Raw genomic sequence first — 17,914 nt, forward strand, 5'->3', positions numbered from 1 at the left:
AATCACTTGTTCTTTAAACCTTTGTCATCCAATTATGGCTCGACTTCAATTTCATAAATTTTGCCATGAACATCAATAACAAGTCATGTCACTAGAACTCACATGTTTTCCTGTTTGTGACTTTCATATGAATTCCACATTGCCTATCTACCAAAAGATTGTTTTAAACGCTCTACAGTGGCCCACATAAAAACCCGTATTGCACGTGGTGTCCATCCAGGAAAGGCCATCTTTTGCATGAACTGAAGTGATTGCTTTTCTTTGAAAAGACAACAATGTATATTACCCTACACTACATGGGATTATATAAAAAAACAATAACTTTTTGGAAAAAGAATACATGATTGGGCATGAAACTAATTTGAGCACTTAAACAATCCAAAACAATACCTGATCCACTTACATTTAATACTTTCACAAGCAGTCAGTCAAAGCTTAAATCATCTGAAAATAGCAGGTTATGTCATCCCAAAACTCATTGATTTCCAGAAAATCCATTGCTGTCTTTAAAATGACTTCAGTGCTTTCCACAAAACTTACTGCTCTCTTGTAATTGTATTTTGTCACCCATCAGCTTGCCCAGTTGTGAGTAAAAAGTCACCACTTTAGGATTATTCCTGTGCTTTTGTATGGAGTCTGGGTTAGCTGCAATCTCTTGAACAGCAACCATAACTTCTGGATCTTCTAAGCCAGATTTAATGACCTCATTGTCCATGACATCTTTCACAATCTCTTTTGTTGGTTCCAGCATGCCTGTAATAATGATAAAGAGAAGTAAACTTTTGGAGGCCTTTTTTCACACAGCTTTCAAATGAAATTTTCATATTCCAAAGTTAAGTGTCTCCTTGAACCAAAACCTCTCTCTCTCTCATGTTGTCTAGTAGGATTTGGGAGAAGCTTTATGCAACTTCTATCACAACACTACAGTCGTTACATATGTTTGGTCCCACCATCAATACAACTCTCTCTCTCTCTCTCTCTCTCTCTCTCTCTCTCATTGTTCGTGCCCCACCTCCCCCCATTCACGCTGTGCGCCGGTGGCCTGCCGCCCTGTTCGGGTTGTGCACCAGGACCTGCCCGCATCGCCGTTGCTGGATCTGTACGCTCCGTGTATATCTGTCTCTCCTTGACCCAAAATCTCTCTCTCTCTCTCTCATGTTGTCTTTAGCTAGGCAGCATTATTTTGTCTTTTTCGTCTGTTTACCAGTTTTTTGTAACACAATCTTTGTAATCCCTTATGTCTCATAGACCTTATGGTCTTTTGAAGATGTTTTATATAACTTTCTTTCTTTCTTTCTAACAGAGTTTGGGAGAAGCTTTATGTAACTTCTATCACAAGACTATACAACTCTCTCTCTCTCTCTCTCTCTCAACCCCCCCCACCCCTGCGCTTCCCACTGGTAGCCGCCACCCTGATCGCGCTGTGCACTGGTGCCTGCCTGCGTCGCCATCACCAGCTCTGTATGCTCTGCGTATATCTGGCCCACCTCCCCCCTCCCCCCCATTCGTGCTTCCTGCTGGTTGCCGCTGCTCCGTTCACACTGCGCACCTCCTTGCCCATGTCACCGTCACCGGAACTGTTACGGTCCACCTTCAATCCATCACACAGGGCGTTCATCCTCGCATTCTTTCCTTGATTTTTGCAAGTGCAGGTTCACAGCAATGACAAGATAAGTGGCTTGGATCGCAGGAAAAATTGACAGAAACTTGGGGAAACTGAATGCCCATGCAAACAATGGGAAGGGAAGGTCACGTATGGGCTGGAAGCGATGCTTGCATCTTGGGTGTACAAGAGGATGCCATGGAAAGGGAGATTAAGTCTATGAAGGAGACCCGCCCAAAGAAAGCAATTTGAAGGAGTAATTGAAGCCATGAGAGTGGAATTGGCTGCCTCTAAGGAAACCCTGACCAACGGCCACCAATTAAGTGAGGCCAAATGTACAGAATGTAAAAAGAAAATGGCAGAACTCCAGCACGAGTTTGAGGAGTTTAGGACCTCTATGTAGGTGAAGGGGTTGGAGGAAGGGAGTGTATATATGCAGGCTGCCTTGAGAAAATGGATGTAAACAGTTGAAAGCTGAGAATGTAAAACTCCAAGTGGGCCTAGAAGAAGAAACCTTGAAGAAACAAAAGACGACTATTCCCTAGCAAAATGCCTCATGATGGCAACATTGGAAGAGGAAAAACGCAGGAAAGCAAAGGAGCTAAATATAAGGGTCTTAGGATTCCCAGAAGGCCCTACACCTCAAGAAGATGGGGTGCCATTACTGTTACGTCCCGACAAGCCTAGGATTAGGGCTAGGGGCATGTGCTAACCCAAAATTAGGGTTAGGTTTAACCTAAGATTAGGGTTAAGGGCTTAGCTGGGGCGTGGTGACCTTGAGGGTTCACATGTGAACTAAGGGCACTAGCAAAAAGAGGTATAGATTGGCTAAGAGCTTATAATTAATAGCCTAGGACTACTAATGGATAAAAGCTTATAAATAAAGCACGAAAGCTTATAAATAAAGCAAGAGTCAATAATAGCCGGGTTATTACTATATAAAGCACTTATTAGACCCAAGACGTCAAGTAGTCACGTGGTAGGCCCAGGGTTACCAAGGAAGCGTGCAGGATCTCGTGGCCATGGAGTTGCAAGGTGGTGTTGTTACTATATAAAGCACTTATTAGATATAAAGCACTTATTAGACCCAAGAGGTCAAGTAGTCACGAGGTAGGCCCAAGGCTACCAAGGTAGCGTGCAGAATCTCGTGGCCATGAGTTGCAAGGCTCGCGGCAATTAGACCTTAGGGTTTCATAGACCCGACATCATCGCACGCATCACATGATCGCGATGGATTGTGGCTAGCGACTCACCACCCAACTATAGGTTTAGTACCTTGAATCACCCCCGAGCTCGTTAGCGTTTCGGTTCTAGGTCAGATAATCCTTGGGTGTGGTTTGTGGAAACCTATAATTTGTATCATAGCTGAATCTAACAAGGATAGAACCCATGGATGTGGGGATTGAGGAGTTGTCATGGGAAAAGCACAAGCTAGTGCTTCACTCGATTACTTGTCACGATTGTGACATAATCCCTCTAATTACTCTTAATCATGAAAGGACACTAGTGAAGGGTCACACCCTGTCACATGGGTCATCACCAAAGGACATGTCTATTTAAAGAGACACATCTCTATGTCCAAAGGACATAACTATTCATTCAAGAGTCACACCCTTTTGTCAGGGATGCGCCTCTTCATTTGTACCTATTCACGCCTTATTTAACAAGGCCTTGTGTCTCAATGCAACACAACACAACTTTAAACACCTTTACTTTTAGTGTTACATCTTTAATCATGTTTTAATCATGTTTTATAAATTACTAATAGGCTGAGAAGTCCTCACTATGGTATCAGAGCAAACAAACTCCAACTTGTAGGATGCCCACAGCCAAGCCCTAATCCTAAAATTAGCTAGCCTTAACCCTAAAATTAGCCTTAGTAGGGTTTGTACGGAAGAGCGAGAGAGAATGCCCTATTCAATTTTAATTTTGCTTGATTTATGAATTTCCCCAAAATTCCGTAAGAACCTCTTCTACAAAAAAAAAGAGATGGAATGTTGGATTGTTACCCAAGTCCTTGTGGCCTCATCTCAAAACCCTTCCTGGCACCTCTCCACCCCTTCAAAAGCCTCTTTGAGTGTTGGCGGCGTATTGGTGGGCTGAATCGTCATTTTCAAGAGTGGTTACCCTTAGAAGTGAAGAGCCATAGAACTATACTTAGTAACTTGTTACTTACCAAGTATGGAGTACCAATGCCATATTTCTCCCACCAAGACAGGCTCCAATTGTGTGTCCCTCAGTTGTGCTATTGGCCATCCAAACATGTGGCTACTATTCTGATATATGAGAAGCTCATTCTCTAGCTTTCTCATAAGTTGCACATCACCATATCCGCTAGCCTAGAAATGTAAGAGCTCCATCCTGCCTCTAGCTCTTCACTCAAATACTACTCCTCACCTCTCCAACGAGGATGCAAAATGTGTGCATCTACGTGGATTGGCCTATGAAACCAATCCTAGCGTTGATTCCATATCTCCCTAATATCATGAACTTTGCATATGAGTTCAAAGTTGCAAGTGGAAAAACAAAAAGTAAGAAATGAGCATATACTTCATACTTCTAAGTTCTATGATCTATCTAACTTTAAGAGAAAGAATAAGAGTTAAACCTCTTAGGAGACAGTAATGTACAAGCATTGAGGGCTTCTCCAATCTTGTCCATGAACTCATGGGGAGCCCAATGGTACTCCCCTCCATGTCTGTGAGTCAAGAACACTATACATGGGATTGAGTGTCTTAACAAGTGTCTGCGCATCATTTCACCAAGTCTCCCTCATGACCATACTAGCAAATGAAACTCACTTTGGTGCATCTTTGTCATCCCATGTTGCCCACTCACGACATACCACTGTGCGCATTAGGCCATGGCGCACCTTGACAAGCCTCTCCACCACAATGAACATCTAGGCAAAGCGGGTTTTGGATGGCTCCAAGAGCTCAAGATCAGAATTGGCTCTATACATGCTCAGCACTTTCGGCCTCTTGGTGACAAAGTTCACCATACTAGAGGCTACAGAAAAAATGTTTCTCACCCAATCCAACTTTCCCACATCTTCTATCATCAAATCAAGGCTATGTGCAGCACAAGGTGTCCATACAATCTTGGGGACCTCTTCTTCAAGCATCCTTCCCATGGAAACACAATTTGACCCATTGTTTGTTATCACCTACACAATGTTGTTTGGGCCAATCACCTGTATAGCCTAGCGTATATGCCTAAAGATAAACTCCCCTGTCACTACTGTCCCCGCCACAGAGGCATTTATGGCACGAATAAACATAGTGCCTTTGCATGAGGAGACCAGAATGTTATAAACACTCCTCTTCTTCATAGCTTCTCTTTCTGAAGCTCTGTAGTATGCAAGGCCTCATATGAGGGACCATCCCACTCACAACCTACATGTCTATGAAGTGGTACAAAAGACTGAATGAAGAGGCAATGCTATATATAGTCAAGGGGACTGTTGGTCAGCCAAGCCAGAGGTTGTCGGCCAACAGCAAGACACAAAAAGGATGGAAGAAATCTAATATATCCAGAATAATTCAGATAAATCCCCTTTTTAGGGCTAGACAAAATGCCATTTTTAGACAGTCTGTTGTTGCTATACGGTCTGGTCTAGGCCTACAGCCTTGCGCAGCCTCCGTTGGCTGTTGTTGGCGCCTAGGGCAAAGCATATCCAATCATGTTAGACGGCCACCTACTACTCAGAATTTGCACATGATGCTCTTTTTCCTACATGTCTGGCTGCTAGTCGACAGCCCATGACAACAGTCCTAAACTGCAACGCTTACATCAAAGAGAAAACCTAGGGTTGACCAAGGGTTCCCCAGGACGATTCCACCTGCATGCATGCATACAAATCTCCCCGTTCTTCCCCTTCTCTTAGAATCCACATGAACCCTTATCCTGCTAGCAAAACCTGAAAAAGCACCTACTTTTTGCAGATTCAAAACTCAGACATGGTGACTGAGAGATACCAGGCTTAGGCAATCTTGATAAAAACATGATGACATGCAAACCTTGCTTTTTCCCGCCTTTGCGATTAGGCTTGCTCTAATACCAATTGTAAGATCCCTCCAGGATTCAACCTAATACGCAGGCACGAACAAGGTTAGAGAAACCAAATAAAAGGGGTGCACACAAGCTCACCACCCAACCATAGGTTTGCGTCCCTGAACCTCCCCCGTGCTAGGTTCCACCCCCACAGGCCAAGCCAGCCAATCCTGGTGTCCCATACCACTAGAGCTTGTCCTAAGGGACCGTCGGCAAGACTGCCTGTGATCCACCATGTTCATGGCAGGAATAAGCCTCTTGGTCCAGGTCGAGACCACAATGAATCAATAATAACCCAAGAGTCACTTATATAGTGCTTATTGTTGCTATAAATAGCAGTCATGTCATAAATAACCAATAATCTTCGATTTATTAATATTGAACCTTAGCCACCTATCCAAGCTTGCTTTCCCTAATCCCAGGGCTCCCCTAACCCTGCTAGATTAGTTCCTAACCCTATGAGTAAGTGCTAAGTACATAACATTTGGACTCACACTGGAGCAAAGGGATCAATATGTGAACGAAGGGAAGTGCTTTGCATGTAGGAGCAAAGACCATATGTTTAGAGAATGTCCTCAACGGAAGAAGAATGAAAACAACAAGCAACCTAAATTGAATGTGCAAGGGAATACAAGTCGTGAAGGCAATGAAAGGGTGGTATGCAAAGCTTGGGGCCAAATCAAGGATCAGTCCGCTCTCTTTATGCTTGATGATTGTGCCACGGATAACTTCATCTTTGTGCAAACGGCTGCCGCCTTGAGCACTCATGTAGGGACTTGGGATCCCAGATTGAGGCCAAAGCCGCCTTTGTGGGCAAAGAGGTGCAGGTTACGCCTATCATAGGCAAGCTCTGTGTGCATATTCAAGGGTATTTGGACCATGAAAACTTTTTGGTTGCACCATTGAATGGATGTGATGTGTTGCTTGGCAAGCCATGGCACCACCGTCTTGATCCCTGCAAGGATACAAGACAAATGGAATTTCTTTTATGCATAAAGCCTGCATGCATGTTATTGAGGCCGACAAGGAGGGAGACTTTATTCCCATTGTATCTCACATACATATTAATAAAGCAATGAAAAAGGGTCTTTCCGCGTGATGTGCACGTGCATACTCTCACTCAAGAGAAGCTGAATTTTCTTGCCGAAAATAAAGATTGCTTTGCCGACACTCTACTTGGAGGGCTACCATCTCAAAGGCCCAAGGATCATCACATTGACTTGGTTCCAGGACATTCTCCATCTAATATACCCACCTACCGCGTGGGTGTTGCGCAACAAGAGGAGATAATGAAGCAAATAAATGAGCTTTTGGAGAAGAGTTTGATTTAGCCATGCTCCTCGCCATTTTGCTCCCGCATACTCCTCATACAAAAGAAGGATGGGTGTGTTGACTACCAGGCATTAAACAAGCTTACTATCAAGAACTGTTTTCCGATTCCATGCATAGATGACATTCTTGATAAGCTTGATGGGTCAGCATGCTTTAGCCACATTGATTTGAAGAGCGGGTATCACTAGGTGCTTGTGGTATAGCAAGATGTTCACAAGATGGTATTCTGAACAGCTTTTGGACTTAATAAGTACCTAGTCATGCCGTTCGGTCTCATGAATGCCCCGGCTACATTCAATAGAATGATGGATCATATTTTCTGTGAGCATCAAAAATTCACAAGTGTGTTCTTTGATGATAGCTTGGTGTTCTCCAAGAGTGAGGAGGAATAGAGAGCTCATTTGGCCATAAGCTCTTTATAAACGGCAAAAAGAGTGAATTCTTACTTTTGGAAATACACTATTTGGAGCACATTGTATCCAAGGATGGTGTATGAATGGATCCCACAAAACTTAATGCCGTTCTCAATTGGCCAGAATTGACATCCATACATTATGTACGAAGCTTTCTTGGCTTATGCTCATATTATCAGCGCTTCATAAAGCATTTTGCTTGCATTGCCTCGCCATTACATGAGCTTACCAGGAAGAAAGCAGTGTTCAAATCGACCGTGGATGAGAGGGATGCATTCTACCAACTTAAGGAGAGAGAGGCCCTTATATAGGGAGGCCATGTAGCTGGCCAACTGCCCCCATGTAGCTAGTTGACAACAGCCCACGACCTAGCAAACATTAAAAAAATACATAGGTGCCAATAATAAGACCAGATCCCACACTCAATGAGATGCATGCATTCTAACATAGGGTGCCCAAACCGGGAGCCCACCAACTTGGGCCCTGGGCACTTAAGTTCGGCCCCATGGGCAGATCGGGGCAGCACATGGAGGCCGAACAACAGCAAAACCAGCTGATGTGGTGCCCACATAGGACCCCCAGGTGAAGTAGCAGAAAAACTAATGCAGAGGGATGTAGCAGGGCACCCTTCTGATGAGGATCATGACTATGTGCTCAGATTTGTGATCTGGTACACGTAACACCTGTAGTGAGCAAAAAACAAACGTTATCAAAGAGAAGCCTCCAAATAGGCTCGTGGTCCCTGGGATCTCTATCCCCCACAATGGACTTCGGCATACCATGATGCTTGAACACTTATGCAAGAAAGACGTTTACCATATGCTCAAGTTTGATGGCCTTCTTGACAGGCAAAAATTATGCTTGCTTGCTAAACCTCTCCACAATCATCCAAATAGCATCCTCACTGTGCTGGGTCCTTGGCAAGAAGTCCATAGCAATGCTTTCCCATGGCTGTGAGGGAATAGGCAACGGCTGAAGCAATCCAAGAGCCTTTTGTCTATTGAAATTTACCTTTGACAGGTAATACATGCACATTCATATGCTTCTATGTCCTTGCATATACCTTGCTAAAAGAAATAGCGCTCAATCATGCGCATAGTAGGCAAGATTCCTCTATGACCAGCATAGGGAGGAGCATGGCACTCTACAATAACCTTTTGCCTCATGCTAGACACCACACATAGACAGTTATCCTTCATGATTAGAGAGCTTGGTTTGTGTGAGAAAGTATCTTAGACTTTCGTGATCTATCTTCACCGTAAAATCAGCCCCAAGAAGATAATGTTTCCAAGTGGCTAAGGCATGAACTAGCCAATAACTCTTTCTCATAGATGCCCAAAGAAAGCTTGGCATCATGTAAACAACGGCTCTCATAAGCCACGACATGTCCCTCTTGATTTAGGACAGCTCCAATGCAATTTCTACAAGCATCACACTCCACACTAAAAGGTTTCTACAGAAAAGTGATCTTGTCTACAATCTTTGTCTCTCCTTCTCTCTCTCTTTTTTTTGTTTATGCTTCCATTGTGCATACTCCAACATGGTGTCAATTGCCTAGGTTCCTTGGCTGCCCACTTCATCTGCGATCTCTTCCCTTTCCTCTTCTGCATTTTTTGGAGGAAGAAGACATTGATGTGTTTTCATCAGTGGCTGTGTTTTCTTCTCCTACACTCTCCTTTAGAAAATTTTTGCTAGATCTGCGAGGCCTTCTTTGGGCTTCTCTTTTTCTATTGCAAGCTGCATCTTCAATGAATTTATTTGCTCCATCATTATTTTTAGGAGCTCTTTTGTGCTTGACAGAAGCGTACTTTCTTTGGGTGTGTCGCTTTGGAGACTTTGTGTCTCCATAACTTCTTGTTGGCTTTCTTCTTAATGAGATGTCTCTCTCGACTTGGTGGAGGCCTGGGTAGTTTTTCTGGACCGCAGTATTACCATCCACCAAATGCTCTCACTTCTTTAGGTAGTTGAGTTGGGTCGCCAACCTGATGCTATGATACCAATGTTACATGCACTGAGATTGACCGTGGTAATGCACAACAAGTCTTCTTCAAACCTTTACTTTGGTGAGATCTTTAGCATCCATTCACCGAGTAGAGAGAGAGAGAGAATAGAAGAGAGTAGACGACATAGTATTGGGTCCCAAATACCCACTGAAGGTCCTCCCTGCAAGCAGCAAGAAGGAGTATTTGCTTATTCTACTTCTTTAGAGAATTGTTGGACAATACTTTAGAACAAGCTCAATTAGTGTAATGGAGATGTACTCAAGAGGAAGTCTGACTAAGTCTAATTATACAACTAGAGAGTAATCAATGGTTACTGCCCAACACAAGGATGAGGAAGACCGCACGTGTAAGGTTCCCCCCTTCCTAAATAGGGGAAACCATAAGATAGTCTACTAAGTCTAACTCGAGAAAAATGTTCTACTCGTTGTCGACACCTTGACCATGTAAAGATACAAGGATACGATTAATAGGTAAGACCTGGTTCTATCCCGCAGGGGGAGCGTGGTCTTCTAAATGACTCTTAAAATCAAATCACTCGTAGAGTGACTGACCTTAACTCAGGTAACCTCTATTCTTGATTCCTAGAAACAATGCTTTTCCATCTATGTAAGGCACAACCGCTGGCCTAGTCCTCTAGAGTAGAGTTGCCTAGAAACCTACTTACCTAACGTAGAACTTTCAATTAATCTGTTGGAAAGCTACTCGACTAATCGAGTCCACCCATCCATAGGATGGTGCTGTCAATGCATTCCATCCTCCCACTTTTCACCCAACTCATGCATCAATTTTGTTTTCTAATTAGTCCTACCACGTTGTGCGATATATATAGACAAGTTTCTTAATTTACACATCGTTCGTTTAAACAGCCTTTAGTAATGATACAACACTACTAACAAATAGGAGATTAAAAAAAAAGAAAGATACAATGTTCAAAATTATTTGTAGCCAGATCCAGGCTCTCTTATTCATTTGCTTTATTCTACCGATAATCTAGAATTGAGTCTTTTAGCCTCTAAAGACTGAGCAATCCCTATGGGACCATACACCTCATCGTCGGCATCTGGCGAGGACTCAAGCCGGCCTGTTGGCCTCTCAGGCTCCATCACTTGATCCTCCCGTTCCTGAGACAGTGAGAGGGATGTCTACACACTAAGGTGGGCTTATTTACTGCACAGCCTGGGCCCGCAGAACTAGGCAGTATCATAATACTCTATCTAAACCGGCGAATCTCATCTTCCCAATGGTAGGAGGGATACCTTGGGCCGACTCTGGGCTTCACTAACGTCGCCGCCCGGCTACACAGTACGGAAACGGAGTCAGCATTAAGGCAATGAGAAGATGTACTTGTACTTTTAACTTAATCAAGATAACAACACAACTGGTTAACTAAACCATAAGATACAAGAGACAACATCATTTTCTCGCGAAAGCAACGATTTCGCAAGAATTTGGGTATTTTCAAAGCAAGAAAAGTAGCAACTTCTTTCTTACATAATTAATATTAACATTAAGAGTTAATCAAAAAACTCCTTTTTTAAACGATTATTAAGGTAACTTGGCCATTAGTTCCTTGTGGGATTCCCAAGGGGAGAGTTAGGGCTGCATCGGGGACATTCCCTCTAGAGTCGTCGTTGTGCGTGCTTCTCGAGGTGATATTTTGGCGTCTTCGAGGAGGAGCCATTCTATTCACCTTCTCGTAGCCCATGTTGCCGCGAACTCAACACTTCAGTCGGATCACGAATCGGAGTTTGTTTGCTCACTTTATGAGCATAAAATTCCTAGGTGGAAACCATCTCTAAGAGCCCTTACTAAAGTCATTGCAAATGGGGGAGGGGAGGGAGAAAAGGTGTCCTTAAACTAGAATTTGGGGCAAAAGGTTGCACCTATAGGGAGACAGGGAGAGTTCTCCCTTAAGTCTATTCACACGAGGGGAGGGGGGGGGGAGGGGGGAGGGAAGGAGAGCAGCTAAGGACACCCTCTATTCAACACAAGGATGAGATAATGAAAAAAATTCTGCAGAGCTTACTTGGAGATAGGCTAAAAAGAGCTTGCTGGGAGAGGGGCTGCGGAGGGTTGTCGGGCACAGTCCCGCACAGAGTGTCGAGTACGGGCAGCACAGGATGTCGGGGTATCGACCATGGGGGTACTGAGGGGTTTATAAAGGAGTTGGTACGGGATACGGGTGTAGGAAAAGGGAGAGCAAAGTGAGGTACAAAGGACAGTGTACATTAAAAGTACGTCGGTCTATGTCTGCATGAGTCTGGGGAAAGGGATGGTGCTTGTACGTGGGCAAAAGATGCGGTACGCATGTACCTTCCGGGTCAGTGGCCGCATAGATATCCACGTGACGGCCAGTGGGGACCGTGTGTTAGGGCGGTTGGCCTTTGGTCCTTACGCGGCCGTTGTACGGATGCCTGGGTATGTGAACGGCATCTTTTTGGGGCGGGGACCCCTAATTTTGGGACACCGGTCTTGATATGCCTCGATGGCTGTGAACATTTTTTTCGGCGAAATTGTCCGAGGTGTTTCCCTGGTCGTAGGGGTGCAGACCGTTCATCAATCGAACACCGGTCATGCATTCATTAAGGTCTGAAGTTTACTGTATTTTAATTGAAAATAACTAAGAATTCACGTAGAGACTTGATCCGGTGTTTGTTTTGAGTGCTGTAAAATCCTATATTAGGGTAAAATCACGCGCAGATTCCAAATTTGGACTCAGAATTTTAAGATTCCAAGTGGAAATAGCTCGATTATTAAAATTGATAATTTTTACATCATAAAAAAACCATAAATTCATCTATCAAATGGATATATATTATTATTGAAGATGGGCATGTTACAGTACGTCGGTTGAGAATCCACCAAATCCAAGGGCAATGTAGAAGTCTCTTTTGGGCCACCAAATCCACCAAATCCAAGGGCACTGTAGAAGCCTCTTTTGGGCCACTTATGCAAATCCAGGATAGCTGTAAGACTGCACATATGTTGGCTGAATGCTGAAGAGGAGCTGCAATGATTTGCCTGGAGAGGAAGGATGCTGAATGCTGTCCTGATGCCTGAATTCTACAGATAGTCTTGACTGATGATGAATGAATTAGGCTGAATACAAGCACTTGCTTATATATGGACAAAAGCTGCTGGTCGGTCAGTTTTAGGGCTGTCGGCCAGTTTGCTTTGGACAAATAATGCAAACAATAGGCATTTAATGCTGCGCTTATAGCATCCAATGTTGCGCACAGATCTGCTGTCCCCAAACTGTCACTATGTACCCCAGTGCAGAGTGCACTGACACCCAAGGTACATGCAGATCCACATGTCAAATGTTGTGTGCATTGCAATTGGTCATCTCAAAGTATCCTCCCCCTGCCTTCGAGTAGAGGCAGGAGAACCGAGAACATCCCATGAGAGGAGCCGATATATAGAGTATGCACCATAGGGAGGCAGAGGATGAGGCCCGCTATATGTTCAGATGCCCAACATATTATGAGGTACGGGGGGGGGATTTCACTGCCTGTTCCGGGAGGGATTTGGGCCACTGGCATGGGTTATGCAGTATGAGGACCATAGATGTTTTGGGATGTACCTTCACGGCACGAGCATCCACATTTGTCACCCTCACCAACACTGCCGCATCGACATCAGCTCATACCAGCCGTACACAAGGGCCATATTCGCGTCCCAAAGGAGTCCTAAGTGGGTAGGCCTACTCCATCCTACGTGCCAGGCGCTCCTGAACTAGAGCACTGAGGATCTCCACTATAGAGAGATGTCTGACGACATGACATGCCCTCACCATGCCCACATCTACAATCAGGAGGCTTACAGATTCATGTTTCAGTTTTTAGTTTTCACGTCCTTTTTTTGGTTTTTCCATGGCACTGTGTACCCATGGTATCATTGTACTATTCATGGTCTCATAGGCCCTTTGGGTCTTTTGTAGATGTTAATATATCTTTCTTTTCTCTCTCTCTGTGCCTGCAGATGCATCTGTATATGCTTATATGTGTGCCTACGTATACATATATAGGTATGTGCATGCATGTACAAACTGACAAGGATCGACATTTTTTGAAATTTCTGACCTGACTACTGGTAGACACTCACCAACTAACTCCTTCCTGAGCACATCCCTTGGTGAGTCTTCCAGCTTCACTTTCAGAAAATCTGCAGAGCCTAAAGTTAAGAGTTGCACCAAAAGGTAAAACTTCAATTATGTTAAAGAGAGAAAAAGAACATCCAACGGTGTGTAGCCTAGCGGTTTGGGTTTGTGACTGCGAAGGGAGAGGTCTTGAGTTGGGATCCCCATAAGCTCCCTAGCAATATCCGGGCCATTTGTGGCCATAATTGTATCGCCTTTGGGCGGGAGACCAAGACACCCTCAGTGGGCACTCAAGTTGCTACTACATAAGGATCTACTCATGGAAACAAAACAAGGAAAAATAAGAAAACAACATCTTTTTTTTAATATAATAATGGAACGAAGAAAAGTCAGTGTTCTTGTCAAAATAAACACCAAAAGCTTCGGACAGATTGTTGCAAGTTACCACAGCGACAACAGTCCTAGGCATGCAAGTTCTTTACATCACAAAGCCATGAAGACTGTACGTTGGGTATCTGTCTAATTGATATGTGCCTGATTACTAAACAAAATGGCTTTTGCTGTAAAGGACACAGAAAGATGTGAAAACACACCAGGAATCTCTTTAACTTTATGGTCCTTTGCATGTTTTTCTGCCTTCAAGAAAGGCATTTCCTGTTGAGCTTTGCTTTTCTCTCTTTTCTTATCATACTTGGAGTTCAAAAAGCCTCTTTTGAATGGTTCCGATCTGTTGGCAGGCCCTGTTTCCTTAGAAACATCCAGTTCTGTTAAAGTGACTGTGTCCGTTCTTCTCTTTGCTGTGGCGCCAGCTGTGGGTTTGCCTTTTGAAAGATGCTCTGTCTACAAAAATAAGAAACAAACCTTTCAGAAAAGCTCTTTATGAGATTAAAACGTATACATATTGTAAATATGCGCTTATTTTTTGTCATAAAAGAGTTGACAGCAGGCTTTAGGGGGTTGAGAAAAGAAAAACACCAGGCACATCTTTCTCCCGGCGCAACTTTGCTATGAATTCAGACATATCTTCCAAAGGTGGAGGTTCATCTGGTGCAGGCAGGGAAGAATTAGACAAATAGGAAAGCTTTTCTAGCATGTAGTAAAATAGTTACATGCTTCGCAAGAAAACAAAGTGCCACAGATTAATCACTGGGTGAAGGGGGAGAGTGGAGTTCATTCCCTTAATCCATTACAAAAGCATGGAAACAATACGAGCAATGACAATAGCAGAGAGATCCATATGATGCAGTAAACAGAGCCAGTCAATGACTAGACTACCATCAAGCATGCTTCCAATATTGGCTTAGTGAATTTAAAGCCCTTGCCATAGAAAAAATCTAGGGAAGAAAGCTGCCTTGAAATCAACCTATCACCCCTAAAAGGGTGAGGATAAAATGATGGTCACATCTGTGGCCCTTGCTCCTTGTCCGGTGGCTATTGCGTCCGCAAGAGGTTGTGAGTTCGAACCCTAACACCTAAATTGATGGATACCTCAACCTTGGTAGGAAATTAGGAAACAAATGATGACTGCCCACACTGTCCTCAAGGAGGTTTGAGTTCAAACCCCTACACCTAAATATATAATCTATAACCCATAAAAAATTGATGGCTATCTCAACCTTGAAAGAAAATTAAGAAACAAATGATGATGACATCAACCTTTGTCAAAAATCTCTAAAGACTTCTTAATTGCAAGAAGATGTGCAAAAAGTGATGGTCACATCAACTCTAACATGCACTTATGGCATTCATGTGCTCCACATCGTTGGTGAAGGGTGTTCAGAGGCAAAGCAAGAGAGCGATTACGACGTAACACTTAGTTAAGCCTCATTCATCTATGTTGTAGGTGGATAGCAAAAAAATGGCATGTCCAAAGTGGGCACTAGCCTAAGAGGTGATGCCTTGGCCCGCTGACATGCGAGTTCAGCATTTGAACCCTGGCACCTCCCTCTCAAGAAAGAAAGAAAGAGACATACCCATATGGCCATGTTCAGAAAGAGAGAGGCCCATATGGCCATGTTCAACTATGTGAATCCCCAAAAGGAAGATAGATACACGGGCAATGCTTGGCAAGAAATGTGTGTAGGTGGGGAGCATATTATCACAAGCAGGTAAGAGCATGAAAGGCTTTGAATTAGATGGAAACATGGGCAAACCTTACCATGATGGATGTGCATGCACTAAGAAACCTTCAGTTCTAAAAATACAAGAAAGAAAGAAAGGTACGGCATGCTCGTACCTTCGCGTGTTGTTGGCATGGCTAGCCTACATTCAGCAGCGGCGGCGGCAGAGGCAGGTTCTACTTACAAAGCTTTGGCGGCACGTACTGAAACTAACCCGTACGTATATCCATCGTACAGGATGCCGTACACGTAGAGATGTGGTCGAGCGTATTTTCTACCGTTAACTGAATTGACTTGATCATGTGTGAACACTTTTACACACCGTTGGCCCCTATGAAGCCCAAGTCTTACACAAATGAAGCCCAAGTCATAGGCTTTGTTTAGTGCACACATGAAAATCCATGGGTGCACACTTTGCGTGTGTACACACTCTTACACGACGTTAGCCCCTATGAAGCCCAAGTCATGGGCTTGGATTAGTGCACACTTTGCGTGTGTACACACTCTTACACAACGTTAGCCCCTATGAAGCCCAAGTCATGGGCTTGGTTTAGTGCACACATGGGTGCAAACAGACCCCCAATCCCTTTCGTGGCATGTTTGACACATTTTAAACAAGCAAATCTAGCCTATCGTTAAATAATCTTGGACGGTTTAAAGGTTGTATACAAATAAAGATGCCTAGAGTATAGTCAAAATGTAAAGATCACAACACTGCATTTACTTTGCAGTTTCTTAATTTTCACCTTTCAGTATTGCACCTTCCCACCCATGTCATGGGTGGAAGGCACACTATGCCCACATCAATATCATATTGGTCTGCATTGTAAAGGTAAATAATTGTTCATAACCTTGGAAAGATCTTCTCGAGACAAACAATTACCAAAGTTGAAAAGCCCATCGTGTGCCGAAGTGGTAATTGAGGAACAATTATGTCAAATAGAGGAAGATATTACCTCTCCTTCATTGTGCAATGAGAATAAGCATGTAAAATTTTACAACTACCGCACATGCTTCCTCATAAATTTAGGAAGTATCTTCACAAGAAGTAAGCTCTAAAAATAAGGACCCAAATTGTGCTACACCATAGAAAGATGAGACATTCCCTAAGCATTGTCCATGGAGGAAAACCTCAATGGTCCACCATTAATTCTTTGTAAGTCTGGGAGGATAAAGAAGTAAAGAGAACTCAAGAAAATATTATGAACTCTAGGGTTACATAAGATGTGTTGAAGATTTAAGAGCTTACTACTCTCTAGGTGCAAGAAATCCTTGGCCACAACAATAGAGTATGACTCGATCATGAAGCATTACATCGTTGGCATCAATTGGCTATGGGTGTCATTATTAAACTATGGGTCATGAGAGATGCAACATGGGTTAGTACTTGGCTATTATGGAGTTAGTTAATAATCCCATAGCATCTATCTAAGGCATATATAAATGAGTAGGTTTGCACGAAATAAAGTGTTGATATATGGTCTCGATAGATTTAGTCCACCCCTAAAGGCATATATGGTTGCCTATAGTGTGGTATGGGGAGACATTAAATAGTTATTTTATAGAGAACAAAGTGACCTAGAGGGACAATAAAAATTCATGTGTGATACTTGGCCTCATACTCAAGTGTTTCTCTGATTGGGTTTTTGAGTCCCCTAAGTGCGTTAATATCTCTTGATGTGTGTATGCATGTTGGTTTGGTGCTCTATCTGCATGTAGATTATGGAGGGTTTTAATAGTTGGCACCAGAGAGCAAAGGCTTGCATTAGAAGCTAGAGCCAGAGAGTGCACAAATATTCTCATGATTGTCACCCGAAGGTATGATATTTGTTGTTTATGGAGGGTTTTAATAGTCGGTACCAAAGCAGAGGCTTGCATCAAAGCTAGAGCTGGAGAGTGCACAATTATTCTCATGATTGTGACCTTGAGGTATGATATTTATTTTTGCAAAGCTCATGGCAATGGGCGAGAATTTCGGGTCCTATGAGGGAGTTTGGCCCCATAGCTACAATGGAGTTGGGTAGGTGGTATTGAGCACTGGGGATAGAAGCAATGTGGATCAATGGGTGGTGAGGTTGAAGAAGAGGCTATGGAAGGTTCCTACTAATTTGAGGTGGTATCGAGTACTGGGGATAGAGGCAATATGGATCAATGGGTGGTGGGGTTGAAGAAGAGGCTACAAAAGGTTCCTACTAGGTCGTACCATGGGCCAAGCTTGCACCCACCATGGTCCCCCCATCCAAGAATGTACCTAGTCGACTTTTTGCAATTTGAGGGTGATTCATCCAAGC

General features: G+C 43.5%; 1 protein-coding gene across 3 annotated transcripts; it reads right to left on the reverse strand.

The window, feature by feature from the left end:
* Positions 1–348: 348 nt before the first annotated feature.
* LOC147608755 (uncharacterized) lies at positions 349–15,926 on the reverse strand. 3 transcript variants are annotated; one of them, XM_086788627.1, is made up of 5 exons: positions 15,740–15,926; positions 14,479–14,547; positions 14,097–14,343; positions 13,509–13,568; positions 349–753 (listed from the first exon to the last, which is right to left on the reverse strand). In XM_086788627.1, the coding sequence occupies exons 2-5, from the start codon at positions 14,485–14,487 to the stop codon at positions 518–520; spliced, it is 552 nt and encodes a 183-aa protein (XP_086644753.1). In that variant the 5' UTR covers positions 14,488–14,547; positions 15,740–15,926; the 3' UTR covers positions 349–517. The 3 variants fall into 3 exon arrangements, with proteins under 3 accessions (XP_086644753.1, XP_086644752.1, XP_086644755.1); XM_086788626.1 differs by having other exon boundaries at positions 14,097–14,339; positions 15,740–15,896; XM_086788629.1 differs by having other exon boundaries at positions 13,487–13,568; positions 14,097–14,339; positions 15,740–15,896.
* Between the last annotated feature and the right edge of the window lie 1,988 nt (positions 15,927–17,914).

The sequence above is a fragment of the Cibotium barometz genome, chromosome 52 (assembly GCF_041138505.1).
Source record: "Cibotium barometz isolate CiBa-2024 chromosome 52, ASM4113850v1, whole genome shotgun sequence".
Taxonomy (NCBI): Eukaryota; Viridiplantae; Streptophyta; class Polypodiopsida; order Cyatheales; family Cibotiaceae; genus Cibotium; species Cibotium barometz.

Coding starts and splice junctions, on each gene's coding strand:
- LOC147608755 (XM_086788626.1), bottom strand. Junction 13,569..14,096: donor TAAAGTTAAAGAGATTCCTG/GTGTGTTTTCAC, acceptor TAGGCTCTGCAG/ATTTTCTGAAAGTGAAGCTG. Junction 754..13,508: donor GCTCAGGAAGGAGTTAGTTG/GTGAGTGTCTAC, acceptor TCATTATTACAG/GCATGCTGGAACCAACAAAA.